The sequence below is a fragment of the Hippocampus comes genome, unplaced genomic scaffold (assembly GCF_001891065.2).
Source record: "Hippocampus comes isolate QL1 unplaced genomic scaffold, H_comes_QL1_v1.1 scaffold21, whole genome shotgun sequence".
NCBI lineage: Eukaryota > Metazoa > Chordata > Actinopteri > Syngnathiformes > Syngnathidae > Hippocampus > Hippocampus comes.
The window spans coordinates 1,546,127-1,562,660 of record NW_017805745.1 but is presented as its reverse complement, the minus strand read 5'-3'; the positions used below and the strand labels follow the sequence as shown (position 1 = coordinate 1,562,660).

Below are 16,534 nucleotides of genomic sequence, written 5' to 3'. Positions count from 1 at the left end.
TTTATTGAGACCACCATCGAATTTTGTATTTGGCAGAGTAAAATCCGATAACCGATTAATCGGCCAATTAATTGGGAAAAAAAAAAAAGGAATCAAATAAAATGTTTTTTTCTCTTCATGCTGACAGCAACGAAGGGATGGAAGTTTGTCTGAATACTTTGTCCTTAGTATTTTTTTTTTCTGCCACAACCTGCTAAAATTATGGACTGTTATGCCATGCTAATGCTAAACTCCAAAGCGCCTCTTCCGGGCGCGTTCCACTCCGATGAAAAGGCGCTGACCTCTGTACGTGTTGATGAAGATGGTCTTCTCTCCGCCATCGTGCGGATGGTCGTTGTAGTCGCCGATGGTGACCGTCAGCGTGCCGGTCACCGTTTTGGCGGGATGGCCGCTGTCGCTCATGACCACGGGGATCAGGAACTCCTTCTGACGCTCGCGGTCGAACGTCCGCAGCGCCGTCAGCGTGGCCGTTCCGTTCAGGTTGTCCTTCAGGTAGAAGTCGTTACCGTGGCGATAGTCAGCGGGGACAGCGAAATGGAAAGGCGCGCCGTTCTCCAAGGAGTCTCGATCCACAGCCCAGAGCAACGTGGATGTCTGGTTCATGTATACAACCTGACCCCCCATGCCCCCCGCCCAAAAAATGTCATCAGACAAAAACTGTATTCATTTGGGATCTATTTTGTGATCCTATCTTTAGTTAAACCTGCTTAAACGGGATGTGGGTGTACTTCCAGTCACATGTGCTTAAACAGGATACAGATGCAATTTCGGTCCAGAATGGAAAAATGGGAAGCATGTACCTTCAGTTATATGTGCTTAAACAATGTGTGTGTGTGTGTGTGTGTGTGTGTGTGTGTGTGTGTGTGTGTTTGTGTGTATACCTTCAGTCATATGTGCACAGACGGGCTGTGTTGGATGCATTTTGACAGTTTCGCCAGTAGGCAATCCTACCTGAGGCCCAGGAAGGTTCTCAAAGACCACCGGCGCGTACACAGCTTCAAACTGCGGCCCGTTATCGTTGACGTCCAGGAGGGGGAGTTCCACGGTGGCACTACCCGACAAGGCGGGCACCCCGTGATCCGTGGCGATGACCACCAGGTGGTGCTGGGCTACCTTCTCCCGGTCCAGAGGTCGGGCCACCGTCAGGACGCCCGATTGGTCCACGGCGAAGAGCCCGTCCGGGTCCGAGTCCCGAGAGAGGCTGTAGACCAGCTGGCGGTTCTGACCCGAATCCGAGTCGCTGGCCAGCAGGCGGGCCACGATGGTCCCCACAGTGACGTCCTCTGACAGGGGGCCCAGAGACAGGAAGTGAGGGATGAAAACCGGGGCGTGGTCGTTGTAGTCGTCCACCTCGACCGCGCAGTGAAGCAGGCTGGAAAAATCCAAGTCTTCAACCTGGAATGACAACAGAGTCGCATACGTCACATCCGTGCCACAGATTGCGGAGCGACTTTGTCACTTTTTCAAAGAAACTTTCAAGACAGCCAAAAATCTGTCTTGAGACATGAACCATGTCTTGAAACGCAACTCAAGTTACGTGAACTTGAATGGGAAGGGACGGGTGGCGCCAGTACCTTGATGGTGAGGTTGAACCTCTGCTCGCTGTGTCTCTCGTAGTCCAGTCGTTTTTTGAGTCGGAGGCTTCCCCGCTGCTCCAGTTTGTTGCTGACCATGTAGAATTTTTGCTCCTGGTCCCCGGCCACCACGCTGAAGGTCAGCTGGCCGTTTTCTCCCGTGTCTCGGTCCTCGGCCCTCAGCTCCAGGACCTCGGGACACACAAGTCCTTGCAGTGACACACTTGGATGAGGCTTACTTAAAACCCAATTCCTACCTGGAGACCGTCACGCATCCCGCCCAATTCAGGCTTGAAAGACAAATGTGGAAAACCTAAACCCTAGCTTCAAACCCTTCTTTGAAACCCAATCCCAATCTTTTAAATCCTGGTCTTGAAACCCTAACGCTGTCTTGAAACCTTCATTTGAAATCCTAACACTTGTTCAAAAGCAGGCTTGAAACTCTCCTTTAAAACCTCATCCTTGACATGAAACTCTTTACTCTTTCTTAAAACCATGAGACAGGGTTGAAAAGCCAGTTTGATACCAGCTTTCAGCCGTAACCCTTTCTCAAAGCCATAAAACAGGCATGAAACCCTAATCCGAGGCAATGAACCCTAATTTGAAAGCCCGACTGTGTCTTGAAACTCAAACTCGAAACCCTAATCCCTTTTGAAAACACAAATCCAGGTTTGAAGTTGGAGTTTGAAACCCTAACTGTCGCTTAAAACCTTAATTGGAAACCCCAAATGAATTTAAAACCCTAATTAGATATCGGTACCTGAACTGGAAACTGAAAACCATCCCTACTGTGACGCTGGCGACAAAACGTTTTGGATTTGAATGGGAGAAGCGGCTCAAACATTTGAACAAGATTCACAAAGTCACCGATACGCGCAGTTTGACTTTGAATGATTGATGGAGAACTGACTGCTCCCAAAGTGATTTTTTTGTGTTTTTTAATGCAGGCATTGTATTATGAATTTTTTTTTTTTTTTTTTTTTAATACTGAAGTCAACGGAGTTTGAGCAGCACCCACTACAGAATTGAATACAGCACATTTTTATTCCGTCTTCGTATTTTGGTCACGTTCCGAGCTGCATCCCGCAACTATTCCGGACGGAAGGTTTGGATCTGACTTATGTACAGTTTGGTGCTTGTTCATCCGTCTTGAACTCCCCCCCCCCACCCCCCCGCCTCCCCATCGCAGAGTCGAGAACTCAAAGCAAACGCTTAAAGGGAATATAAAAGCAGCAGTGCTTTTTTTGGGCTCCTGAGCCAGGAAGAAGAAAAATTATTTCGGATGAAAAAAAATCACCCCCCCCCCCAACCTCAGCTTTTGGATTACATTTTTAATGTCAGAAAACGTCAAGTAAAGTTTGACTTTGTGGAGTTTTTGTTTGGATGCATACACATCAAAATAAAAGTGCACTCAGGGGTGAGGAGACGATGCCAAGTTGCAACGTTTAGCGTAGGACTGAGTTTATTTAATATGATTAGATTTTTCAACCTGACATACTTGAGAGAATGAGTCAAGAATCAATCCGTGCAATCAATCAATTATAGGTCATTGTTACAACAAATAAAAAAAATAATGTTCTCATCAATGAACACGCATATCTCAAATTAAAATGGTTTGCATTTGAAAAAGTAGAATGCTAACATGCGAAAAGGTGCAACGTAAGCATACAGTCAGAAAGTTAGCAACCAGAGTACACAAATGGGGGGGGGGGGCACAGTGTTGGATCTGGAAAAAAAAAATCTCCACAGGACATAGCGACATAGAAAAACCAAACAACAGATCTGAAAGGCTTGAAACGAATGTGGGAGGTTGCAGCGTTACGCTATCCGCCTGATTGCAATGCTGCTGAGACGAGATCGATAGAACAGTTGCTATTGTTATTATTTAATAGTAGTCCAGATATTGCAAAGACAGACCTCGATGGATTTTATATTGTGCCTTTCGAGTCAGATATGATTGCAAAAGGCTCTTGAGATCGGATAACATGCTAACGGGCTCACAGTTAATAAAAAAGGAACTCCAAGACATCACATTGCTTGCGAGACCGCGTAAAATGCTAACATGGTGGCATTTGCTATGGCAAGTTTGAAATGAATTGACAAATTCCTGCTGGCTTACCTCCGCGTTGGGCTCCGCGTTTTCCGAGATCCTGGCCAGGCAAGCGTGTTCGACGAACCGGGGCGCGTGGTCATTGACGTCGGAGATCTGAACGGTCGCCGTGGCCGTTCCCACCATGCCGCCTCCGTCCCTGGCCTCAACCACCAGGACGTAGGACTCCACCTGCTCCCGGTCCAGGCCATCCAAGGCCACCTACGTCAGTGATTTCAAATAGGTGTGGCAATTGACGCTCAATGTAAGTCGCTTTGATGACAAAGCGATACAATTCAGTCTGAAGTCATTGAAGTTTATCGTTCAAACGAGCAATTGGAAACAAAAGCTGAAAAAAACATTGCGTCGGACATTTTAAAGGGACATCTGCCAACAGAAAAATGGAAATCGGAATTGTACTTTCTTAAAACAAGCACACTTTACAGTAACTAGCATAGCCAGCCTTAAAAAAAAAGTGTAAACGTCGATTGTCTTCATGTGAGTGTATTTCTGTTGGCTGCGATGCTTCCAGTGTGTGAGGCAGTCGTGGATGGTAGAATTATTATTATTTTTTTTTTCCATTTAGATTTCCGTCTCTGTGTCAATGCAATCTTCAGGACTTGAACTGATTTCTTTAATCAATCATATTTTAAATTCACCTCACAGACGAGCCGCAAAAATGCCAGTCTTTCATTTTTTTTTCCTGTGATTGCAAACAAATCTTGTTGCAGTCAACTTCGACGAGCAAACCCTATTCGCAGCGATCTGCACCAAGAGTGAATGTTATTGGGCCCCGCCCTCCCCTGCAAGTAGTAAAATTGCCTCTCGATGCCACGCGATGGCATCAAAGCAATACTTTTGCCTGAATGAAGTGATTCAACTCACTTCAACCTAGTTCCTTGGCACCATGGGGCCACAAGGTGGCGCCAAAGACATTTTATTTGAGGTATTTTTGCACTTTGCATTTTTACAGTTTCGGCCTTAAGAGATTTAAAGTGAACAAAAGCACTTTTTAAACACATTGGAAACTTCAACGCAACGTTTGCGTACTTTTGCATCAATGGATGCTTGCTGGGTTTGTCGGCGGACGAAACAATGAAAACAAAACAAACCGTGATGGTGCCGGTCGCCGGGTTGATGGCAAACATCTCGGAGAAGGCGGGAACGCCCCCCGTCGCGTCCAAGCCGCCCAAGATCCTGTAGGACAGCACGGCGTTCTGGCCCACGGCCGCGTCGTCCAGGTCGGTGGCCGTCATCTCCATCACCGACGTGCCGGCCGGCGAGTTCTCGGCCACGTCGCCGTGGCAGCTGGGCGCGCAGGTGAAGACGGGCGCGTTGTCGTTGATGTCCCACACGTTGATGATGACGTCGGTGAACCCCGTCAGGCCTTCGCCGCCCTCGTCCGTGGCCAGCACCACAAAACGCCACACGGCGCGCTCCTCGCGGTTCAGCGTGCGCTGGGCGTAGATCTTGCCCGTCACCTCGTCGATGATGAACTCGCTCTCGGCGCCCTGGCCGTGGAGGGAGTAGCGAAGAGCCTCCTGGTCGGCGTCCTTGTCCGGGTCCGACGCTGTCACCTGCCAGAAGAGCCCGTCAAAGGTCACACTCGAGCGGGAGCGACAGCTGGACTACAACCCGTGAATAAAATACATTGAATGATGCCGGCAGCATCCCCTCAGGCAAATTGCATACAACGAAATCAACGTGTTTGAAGGATTTTAATTGGACTCATTCATTTTTTTTTTTTTACATTGGTCACAACACGTCATCAAATTTCGTTTACTATCATTGCATCTATCTTGACCTACGTTAATTGCATTTATTTTAATTTAGTTCACTTTAATTACATTTTTCTATCCATTGCCTTTAGAACAGTTGTTCCTAGTGCTTAGTGGAGCCGAGCCCCAGAAAATAATTAAAAACACAGCAAGGACCACCATTGCACCAATGAAAAAAGAAAAATCGTAGAAAACAACGCAACAGGAACAATAACAAAACAACTGAGACAAAACATTTGATTTCCTTTTCTTGTGTTTTGTTTGATTCAATATTTGCTTAATATTTAATATCATTGCATTTTATTCATGAGTTGTGTTCAACTTTACTGCATTGGATTGCAACGAAATCCGTTCAAACGTAGTTTTTCTTTCATTTACTTGACGTTGCATCTTAGCGACTGCAATTGTTGACTATTTGATTGGATGTTTTGCGTCTAACAGTTGCTAAAATAGTCAAGAGGTTTTCTCTCGGTTTTGCATGCACACATGTCGCTAGGCAGAAGTCTTGAGACGCAATCATATCTGGCCCACTGAAAAAAAGAAATGTTCGATGGATCACACTCCAGACAACTTTTAATATTGGTTGAAAAACAGCAAAGTAGCAAACGTCATATCACCTTTCAATCCATTTGTCTAATATTCACTGTTCAAATTTAATAGCAATCAGACAAAATCTCTGCGACAAGTTTGTCTTTGGAGGACTCCTGAAAAAGGTCAAATTGATCCCAAAACGAAAGACATCTCATGTCTTTCCGGAGACACCTTCTTGAGACTTTTTTATGGGTGGACTCCTGATAGATGTGCCTACCAAACTTCATATTGTTCAGTGAAATTGGGGTTCATTTTTTCCCCCTAAAATTCTAGGGGGCGCTAGCCAGCCAACATTTGGAGAGCATGAAAAATCCACCGACCAAATGTGGGCGTTTACCAAGATGAACAAAATGGCTCCAAATTGTGTTACTGTTTGCATCCGTTTTTTCAAAGTGGAACTTGATGAGCTTCCTTCCTTTCACCAAGGGGGAGAATCGCATACCTGTAAGACGAAGACGGGCGAACCATCCAGTTCCTCTGTCACGCTGCCGTAGTATTCGTTGACGGTGAACACGGGCGCTTCGTCGTTCTTGTTGACCACGTTCACCGCCACCGTGGCGTAGTCCTCCCACTTGCCGTCGGAAGCGAGAACGTGCAGCTTGTACCTGAAATGATGAGACGACCATTTGAAGCATCTTCATGACGATCCAAAGGCTTGAATAACAAACGAAAAAATCTTGAGGTGCCCTCAGACTTTTGTCAAGTCTAAAATATCCAGTAAATAGAAATAGCGGTCGTGTGGGGAAAAACAAAAAAAAAAATTGTAAACAAAATGTTTTGTTTTTATTCTCATCTCAATTTGGAATGCTGTTCGTCTACCTTTTGTTCTGCTCGTAGTCCAGAGGCTGAGCGACGAAGATGGTCCCCACTTCTGGTTCCACGTCAAACACACCTCCCGTGTTTCCAGACGTGATTTGGTAACGTAGTTTGGCATTCCCGCCTGCGGAAGATCACAAAAGCGTCAGCGAAATGGTTTTCGCTCACTCAGACGGACTCATTGATTTCCCGAGAGGCGGCGGCGTCCTTGTGGGAAGCGCTCGTCTCTGAAGCCGTCGCCCGGTTGCCAATCGGCCGGACAGTCGGTGTTAATGGAGAGCATTAGTGCACGTTAGCGGGAGGACGCGCCATCAGATACCAGGCTCGCCTTGCCAGACAAAAGGCGATTACTCCGACTTGGCATGTGAAGAGCCGCTCGTGATGAGAAATCCATCGGAAGTTTATCTTTCTGCCTGACTGTGGAAACGCTCCACGGAACCACCGGTGGAGGTTTTTAATGGAACTACAAAGCTACAAAAAAATATATATCGTAATATGAATGCAATGAAATGCTCTGAATCTCACAAAGTTGGGAAATTGACCAGCATTTGATGGCAGTTCAAAGCGCAAGAGTCTTCGACCGATTCAAATCAAAATGGCTGACCTCTTTTTGCGCATGTCTTCTGCAGACTTTTTTATTTATTTATTTATTTATTTTTAATTTTGTGGGACTACTCATGAAAGGGATGCTTTCCAAATTTCATGTTGCTAAAAAGAGTATGGCCAAGACCTAAAATGGTCATTTCATTTGGTCAAAGGGTACTAAGAGTACTTTTTGGACGATACTGGACAACATTTTTAGGGTGAGTTTGTCTTTGAAGGACCTCTGGAAAGACCAACATGAGCCAAAAATGGGCCGCTTCGGAGCAAAACAGCCAACTTCCTGTGACTTTTTGGAAATGTCGTCTTCATACTTTTTTTGTAGCACTGCTCATGAAAGGGATGTCGACCAAATTTCATGCTGCTACATGAGACTGGGAACGGCATCGGTATGGCAAAGACCTGAAATGGTGTGTTGATTTTGGCCAAAGAGTACTAACAGCCGAGAATGAATGCGTCAAATCAAAACGGCAGACTTTCTGTGTATCGCGGGACATCATTCCTTTTGACTATTTTGTGGGTTTGCTCATGGTGGACATGCCAACCAAATGTCATGTTGTGGAGTGAAACATGGCTGAACGCTCAAAGATATTTTAATAAAGCTCTTGTGTCGGTTCCCATCATTAGATCACGCCAATAAAGTGTCCTCTGAGCGCAGATATTCACGTGTCCATTCTGAGCAAGACTTTTTTTTTTTTTTTTTCATAAAATGTCCTTTTGCCACTGAGTGCCGCCACTTCATAATTTCGCTTGGAAAACATTTTGAACTGTTTTCATTGTGTTTTCATTCAGGGTCAAGCGGGAATTTATCTGCATTCATGAGAAGCGCGTATTTGACCTCGCGGTTGGGTCAGCGGGGCCAATGCAGCGAATGTAAAGCTTTGGCTACACTTCACAAGGTCTGCTTGCCTTTCAACCACCAACGTCCAATCAGTACGTCCTTTTGGAGCCCACAAAAGTGCATTCTGATGACATGTAATTGTGCTTGCGGAGGCATCGTTGAGGTGAATTTGTCCCCTTCTTTCACAGCTATACAAACTATTCGGGGCCTTTTTAACACATCGAAACATGTTTTTGCGAGTTGCCCTTGAAGACACAATGAGCAGTTGCCGCGAAGACAATCCATCACCTAGACAGACGAGGCAGGCATACTTGGAAAAATAAACGTTGGGCGAATCAACCTGTGAGAGGAAAAATGAAAAATAAAACTGCTTCCAAACAAGCAATGCAAGTGGAGTAAAATGGCTACACGTTGATCATGTAGCTCATTTAGGACAAATTAATTCATCAAGTAAACTCATCATGTGGAGCGAGTCTGTCATTTCTGTTTTTTTTTTTTTTTTTGCTTGTGGAAAAACAACGTCAATCACTCCCCCCCACCCCCCAACATTTTGAAGGCTTGCTTATTAAGATTGTAATGCTGGAAATACACTTCTGAGAAATTGTAGCCACTAGTGAATACATGAAGGAAACGCGAAGGGAATATTAAAAAAAAAAACAGTTGGCTTGCAAACGGGTCAATGGGAAGGGTCTGCATTTCAAGCCAAAGGCGGCAAAGCTGTGTTTAGCTGTTATGCTTCACGCAAATGGATCCAAGTTAAAAGTAGGACTTTTTTTATTTTTTCCCCCCGATTCCTTTGATGAAGGTCTTTTAAGCATTTTGGCCCTCCATTTCACTGTACGGTCGTTTTGTCATTTCAAAAAGCTACTTTGCATTTCTTTCCGATGCTTTCAAATGTCTTGACATCTTCTGTTTGTAAATGTGCTGAAATGATGTCAAGTGATGATGTATAAATCAAGTTGCCTTTGCAGCTTTTTTTTTTTTTTGTCTCGACCCGACATGTCTAAATATGCCGTAAAAAGCCCGTGTATGTATTTCCCGTCGATAAAAGAAATCATATAGCTGGGAATGATTGCAATACACAAAGTCCATGTTTTAAAATATGCGCACTAAGTAGATACATCTCATTTCATGTTCTCTTCATCTTGTACAAACTGTTTTTCCGTGCGTTCATTATTATTTATATGTTGAACATCCTTTACTGTCATTGCGGGGGGCTGAACCAGACTTTTTTTTTTTTTTTTTTTTAGTTTGAAGGTCACAATGAAGAGTAGGTGAATGCGAAAGGATGACGACGACGATGATGATTTGCTGCTAAATGTTGTCTGCAACAATAGCGCCCCGCCTCCCTCCTCGACGCCACTCGTGGAATAATGGCTCTGACCCTGCGCGCTTGCCTGCCAGCGAGGTTCCGATGATTGTGTTCTCCTCTCACTTTATTCTGATTAGCATGATGCTAATTCCCAGCACGCAACCACGGCGCTGTGATTCGTTAACACCTGATTGGCCGTCCTCGGTTTAACATAGCGGAAAACGCCGTCTTAATTGCGAACGGCGCCGTGAGGCGAGCCGGCTGTTGGCGGCGTTACTTCCCGTCCACTGACGCCTGTTGCTGCTTCATGCCCAAAATCGATGATGTGTACTCAGAGATAGATTCGCATTCCAATATAGTTGACATTCAAACGTCATGCGTAAAACTCCAAATCGTGAGAGCTGAAAAGGTTTGCCACTGTTCAGTATTTAGTTAAGTGGTTGCTTGTTTGGTTTGTTTGCTCCCTTCTTAGTTATGTGTGTGCAGGTACGTACGGTAGCTTTGATACAGTCGGAAGGTCATTCAGTTGTTGGCTCCTTTGTTACGAAGTCGGTCAGGTTAGAAGCTCGCTAGGTCAGGAGGAGCATGTGACATTTTGTGTGTGTGTTTCATTTTGTTGGGGGGGGGTGTATATGTGTGTGTGCGTGTGTGTGAGACGTGCCAAAATTGGAATTGTTGGGAGCCTCAAATCCGCCTCGTTTTGTAGCGCCTGCCTTTGGCTTACCAAACGAGACGTCGGGGGGATACGTGCAGTCGCAACTTCTCTTGACTTGGGTTCACATTGGGTTCCCCCCTTCCGTTTTCTAATTGTCCGCAGGGCTTGAATATTTGCAAATAACCGTGAGGAGCTCAAGGCCGACAGCCGGCAAGGGATGCTGCGGTCCGAACAAAATCAAATGAGTGTTGGGCTTTTTTTTTTCCCTCATCTCTGGACTCATTTGCAACGTCTCTTCGTTTCCCTGGACAATGCACTTTACGACACACGCACACAAACACGCACACGCACTCGTGAAATTTATAGCAACCATGTGAAATCATGAATAAACATGGAGTCTTTTATATACGGGATGCACAGTCAGTGCGCCCGACGGTAACTAAATCACACATTCAGAAATGCGGGTTGATTGATCTCAAGTTGTGTGAGCTGATCATTTGAATGAGTAGCACTCGAGCGATGGAGTGGAAAGCATGAAAATGCAAGCAGAGTTTGCAAAGCCTGCCCACGTCAACGGGAGCAGTTTCGTCGCTTAGAACGGGCCGACAACCACCGAATGAAAGCAGCAATCGCTCGGGTCATCTTTTGAGCCGTCACTTTTGCAAGTAGCGGTGATGCTAACGCCGTACGTGCCATCGTAAATTTAAAATGATTCGCTTTACATGATAAGACCTATTTATGATTCCGGGTTGGCCCATTTCTTAGGAGCTCACGGTGTTATTTTAGTCTACATTTGTTGAGCAGTGGAATGACACTGTTTGAGAAAAAAATGAAAATCATAATAAATCGATGTTAATAAAATGTCTGGCAATTTAAAGGCAATGAAAAAAATGGTTGGCTGGTCAACAAAAAAGGTTGGGGACCACTGAGGGAAAGCTTTGCCACCCACCCAAGTTTAACCGTGAGATCGGGACAGACTGGACAACCCATTTTGCTTTCCTCGAATGTAATGTCGTCGTGCAAGTTGCGCGAGACTTTCTACAGGCTTGTAAGAGTTCTGCGAAGTAGATGGAGTTTGTCCGCAGGTGTTTTGGACTGACTCTGGCCAGCACGGAGGCTATAATGAGACCTTTTTGAGCGCGAGTATTGACTGGCTCTGGCATTTAACGAGACTACGCTTGTTTACAGAGAGGATTTATTCCAGCTTTTTGCCATCCAACGAACAACCGGGAAAAAAAAAAAAAAAGACTCACTGGCAGCAGTGGGAAGGAGCTCGCGGCGGCCTCTGCCGAACTTGCTGAAATTGTATTGATTTTACTGATAATGACATCCCAAGTGGGGGCTCGCCTTTTTAATCCAGTACAGATGTTCAATTTCAGCTCCGCTTGTGCTCCACATTCACATTTGCATTTCAACCAGCACTTTATATGCCAAAATTCACACGGACAAGCAGTCTTGACATCTTTTTTTTTTTCCTTTTCTTATCATCATGAACTTTGACTTTTTGCTTTGCAAAAGACATTTGCTCGTGGCCGGTGCCCAACTATGCACTTGGGGTGGTCTTCTCCATTACGGTCATGATGATAATTACGACAATTAGCATCAAGGTGGCTCCGTTTCCGAAAGCAGGATCAAGAAGGACCTCCACTTGACCGCCAGCGTAATAAATACTGGCTGGGGAGGTTCTTGAGAAAAAAATTACAACTTCATTCTCACAAGATCGGGCATTTTTTTTTTGATTGATTCGAACATTATTTCAGGGGATATAAAAAAAAAATCCCAAATGGCAGTTTCATTCGAATACAACCCTTTATGGAACAAATTTTGTCTTTGAAAAATACCTATTTTTTTTCTTGAAAAAATCTAACTTGACTCCTGGAATATTATATACTGTGTAGCAATGTTCCGACAACATGACACTATTTTTTCAACCCAACATTTTATTCAACATGACTTCATTCCTGTCAGATTAATTTTGTCTTAGGGAAAAAAAAAATACCCCCTTCCCCAAAAAATACTTTTGTGAAAAAAAAATCTTGTTGTATTGTACATTTTATTAAAATTCCTTGAAGATTACAGCCACTTTCTTGAAAAAAAAAGTAATTCTTCATGACAAATTTGTTGAAAATTTGAGGAAAAAAAAAAAGCAAACTATTACGCCTTTCTTTCCCCCTGCTATCTACTGGAACCCTTGTCCTCGCATTACGAACGTCACATCTCACCTTTTTTCTCTGTTTGTTCAGGGGTGAATTTTACAATGCGAGCCCGAGGGCACTTTGACATCAATTACAGTCGGCGGTGGAGGGCGGTACAGGACAAAATGGCAGCGCCGTGAGGTCGACAAAAATGGATGGATTCATCTGTTTAAGTCTTATTTGACAAATTATTCATCATAAAACCGTGTTGAGACAAGAGGGGGCCACATGAAACACCCCTCCAGAAAATCGTGGTCAGTCTGGCTTGAGCACACGGTTGTCACAAAAATGGTGCTGTAGTGGACTGACGGGGGTTGTCAGTGGACAGCGACAAGATGCTAACGGCGCAAATGAACATTTGGCCAACCTCGCCGGTCCAAAGAAAGGTGCTGCGAGCCCACGGGGTGGCCTGCGTTGGAAGGAAGCCGACATTAATAGATCATAATTCCAACGATGTCGGACGAGGAGTGGCGTCGTTCAAGCCCCAGAGCGATAATATGGCCGAGTCATCATGTGCGCCTTATTATAGGCAGGGGGACTGGAAAGGTCAGCCGCTTGTTGGGTTTCTAACATTGCGATATAGAAGTGTTTTGCGCTCCTCAGGCTACAAGTCGTGATCTTGCTGAGAGAGTCGAAGGCTCCCAAGGTGCCGCCATCAGCGACACTGTTCTGGGGCAAGGAGTGGCAACATCAGGCAGAACGCCAACATTCATTTGAGACTTTGGTCCGGACTGATTTGTGCGCACTCGTTTCGAATGCGTATGCACTCGGCTTGTTCAATATGCACACAAGTCTAATTTGCCCATTATAACATCTGACTAAATGACGGCGTGCGTAGCGCAATGACATCGTATTTTTGCTGGATGTCACGCCAATGTACCGTATTTTCTACACCTCTAACATGCCATCTATGCCACGTTAACACTCTTAACGAGCTTCTGCTGTAGCAGATGTGCAGAATGGCTATACCTCCACGTTGACATCAATTTCGAGAAACCCATCATACTACTGCTTGCATAGCTTTTTTTTTTTAAATCAACCCCGTTTGCCTGATATTCAACGTAATATTTCAGAATGTGTCCGCCTGGAGTCTGCCATATAATTCCCATGTACAGCATGTACTTTTCATGTATGACATAGACTGTTTATTTTATATCCATGTCTGTCTAACAGAGCTCATTTATATCAAATTTATTCAAAGTCCAATGTACCGCGTTCACTTTGACGTACCTGCAACATTTTGCGTCACATTGAATGCCCCATGACCCTACGGTATTTAACATTTCCGTATGATGGCTACACACCGGTATTGTGCATCAAACGTACCATACTTACCTCATATTTGATGCTGACGCGCCTCTCGAGCGCATGTGCATATCATATTTAGTGCAACCATCATGCATCATAGTTTTGACCGGATTTATTGGACCATATTTAATGCTTATGTAACTTTGATGTACGACATTCACATCATGTTTAATGCTGCTTATTAATCATGGATCATATTTACTTATTTGCTGTACCTGCCATGCATGATATAGGATGTAATGTGGAGTTGCACCTTCGTCTCCGTCGTTGGCGCTGACGGTGAGGACGGCAAATCCCACGTCGGCGTCCTCATCCGTGTCCACCTCGTACGCGCTCTGAGCGAAGGCCGGCTCGTTGTCGTTGACGTCGCTGATGAACACGCGAACGTACGCCGTGTCTGAGAGTGACAAGAACAAACACTTAAGGATCGGAACATTAGTACTTGATTCTTGGGCCGGGAGGGAAAGAAAAAAAAGGCGGTAAATTATGATCAATTCAGGCCTTTTTCGTGGTCAAACAGCCAGGAAAAAAAAAAATCCTGTTTTTTTTTTTTGGTTTTTTTGTTTTTTTACAGTTTCAAAAACACAGCTTTAGTTTCAATATAATCTAAAGAAAATACTTTTTTGAAGTCTTGAAATTTTCTTTCTTGGAAAAAAAAGACAAGTTGTCTTAGAAAATAAAATTATTGCAAAAAATAACGATTTTCTTGTGATATCACACATGTTCAACTTTATTATCGCTTAAGAGTTTTCCTTTTTTTGCTTTTAAAAAAAATGCAGTATGATTCTCAAGACATAATTTTTTTTTCAGAACTTCTATTTCTTTCCTGCAAATAAAACATTCTTGCTTCTATAACTGTTTTTTTCCATCCAAAAAAAAAGTCACTGTTCTTCAAAACGTCTGATATTATTTTTATAATAACACGCCATATTCATGAAAAACATCAAACTTTAGTCTTAAAAATAATGACGAGTTTTGGAAAAATACAATTTTATTTTTGTAAGAATCAAAATGTTTTCTTGAAAAGACATGACTGTGTTCTCATAACACTGAGCCGTTTTTTTTTCTTAAAAAGAACAAAAAAAACCCTGTGTGACTGAAAATCATTCAACTTCATTCTTTAGCATTACACTTTCACTCTCGTAAAAACACGTTTTTTCCTTTCATGAAAAAAATTTGAATCTGCAAATAAATAAATGAATTGATTAATTAATAAAGATTCCAACACATACATACATTCCATTAATCCTGCAAAATGTACAATTTTAGCCAAAACATAAACAAACAAAAAAATAGCCTTCCCTGAAAAATAAATGCCACCTTTTTCCCCAACTCTGTGACCTTCAATTGACCTGACAAATGAACATGCTGCCATCCGGCGTGCCTACGAGTACCAAGGACGCAACAACGACAATAACAAGAAAGGCTTCATAACGGCAGCAAGAAAGATGCTATTCCAAGCGCGGAGTTGTGCCTATTCTGTCACCTCGCACATCTGTCGCTTTGCAGCCAGAACACAAAGTAGTCGCAAACGTGTTCACCCACGCCGACGCGCACCAAAATAACTCGAACCGTCCTCCCTTCCATTTCCCGCCTCTTGTCTGTTGAGGAAAACACATAGACGGATGAGACTTTCCCACTAGCCCGGGCTTCAAACTTCTTTCCATGCAAGAAGTTGACTTTTATTATTATTATTAGTGTTTAAAATACAAACTGTGAAAATTTCTTATGGAGTGAATGGCAAATGGCATGTCAAAATGCCAATGATGTTCAACTTGAGCCAATGTCACTTACGACGCATTTCTTAGTTTTGTAACTGTAAATAAATGCTTGTTTTGCCACCATAAGCCCTTTTCGGTCTTGTTTTAGTTGTTCCCGGGTTTGAGGTGTCAGCACTCTGCTTTATGTGTTTCTCTTCATAATAAATTTAAAAAAAAAGTAAAAACAAAAAATATCCTTTTCTTCACTTTTGGGTAAGAAACAAATTTTTCTTTTGGGGGGGGGGGAGACTTACCCACGTGCTCCTGCGCAAAAGTGTATAAAAAATGCAAAAACACTCGTGAAACAGGAGCATCAACGCAACTCTTTTTGGTCTTTTGACTGAGATCTCAAAACTGTTGACTTTGCCTCTCTACATTTACATATTTACATCATCATTATCTTAGGAAGTTGAAAAATCAAGCCGGTTTCGACAAAACAAGGAATGGGAGCTACAGATATTTGTTTTTAAATGTAGGGGATTCAAATGAAAAAGTCTCACTACTAAAGTACACTTAGCAAGTACAGTATTTGTACTTTGTTACTTCCCACCACTGCCTGCCACAGGGACTCATCGGTTACAGGGCATAAAATAAGCCAATAAACCCAAAGTAAAAAACATGGAAGGAACCTTGGGGATGGGGCGGAGCTCAAAGCGCCCTGTGGTAGACCGGCCTTTGATAGCGTCGCATCATTTGCACTCGGCGAGATGGAGATGAATAATTTAAGGCACGGCATGGGAAGATGGCGCACAACAACGCAATGAGATGTTGTCGGAGGCGGGGGGGGGGAGCAAAAAGTGGCATGAAGCAGCAGAGCAGCCGCCTGTTCGCACTCCAAACATTCACACCGCAAAGTGTAAAGCGACAGTTGAGAGAGTTATCTTTTGATACGAGCGCTTTCTGTAGGCTTTTTAGAAACTGAGAAAAACATCATTCGGAAGGAGGAATACTACCAAAGATGAAGGTTCCATCGTGGCATATCTTGGCCACAGTGATTATTCAAGAGGAAATGAAA

At 43.8% G+C, this 16,534-nt stretch overlaps 1 protein-coding gene across 1 annotated transcript in view; it reads right to left on the bottom strand.

The window, feature by feature from the left end:
- The window catches only part of LOC109524513 (neural-cadherin), a 203,442-nt gene that overhangs the window by 60,990 nt on the left and 125,918 nt on the right, over positions 1-16,534 (bottom strand). The window contains exons 16-23 of the mRNA XM_019884446.1: positions 14,013-14,156; positions 6,852-6,972; positions 6,475-6,637; positions 4,776-5,240; positions 3,694-3,885; positions 1,575-1,766; positions 952-1,395; positions 282-612 (exon numbers count right to left, since the gene is read on the bottom strand). Of these exons, the coding sequence (XP_019740005.1) occupies positions 282-612; positions 952-1,395; positions 1,575-1,766; positions 3,694-3,885; positions 4,776-5,240; positions 6,475-6,637; positions 6,852-6,972; positions 14,013-14,156 (2,052 nt within the window). The remainder of the gene's footprint in view (positions 1-281; positions 613-951; positions 1,396-1,574; positions 1,767-3,693; positions 3,886-4,775; positions 5,241-6,474; positions 6,638-6,851; positions 6,973-14,012; positions 14,157-16,534) is intronic.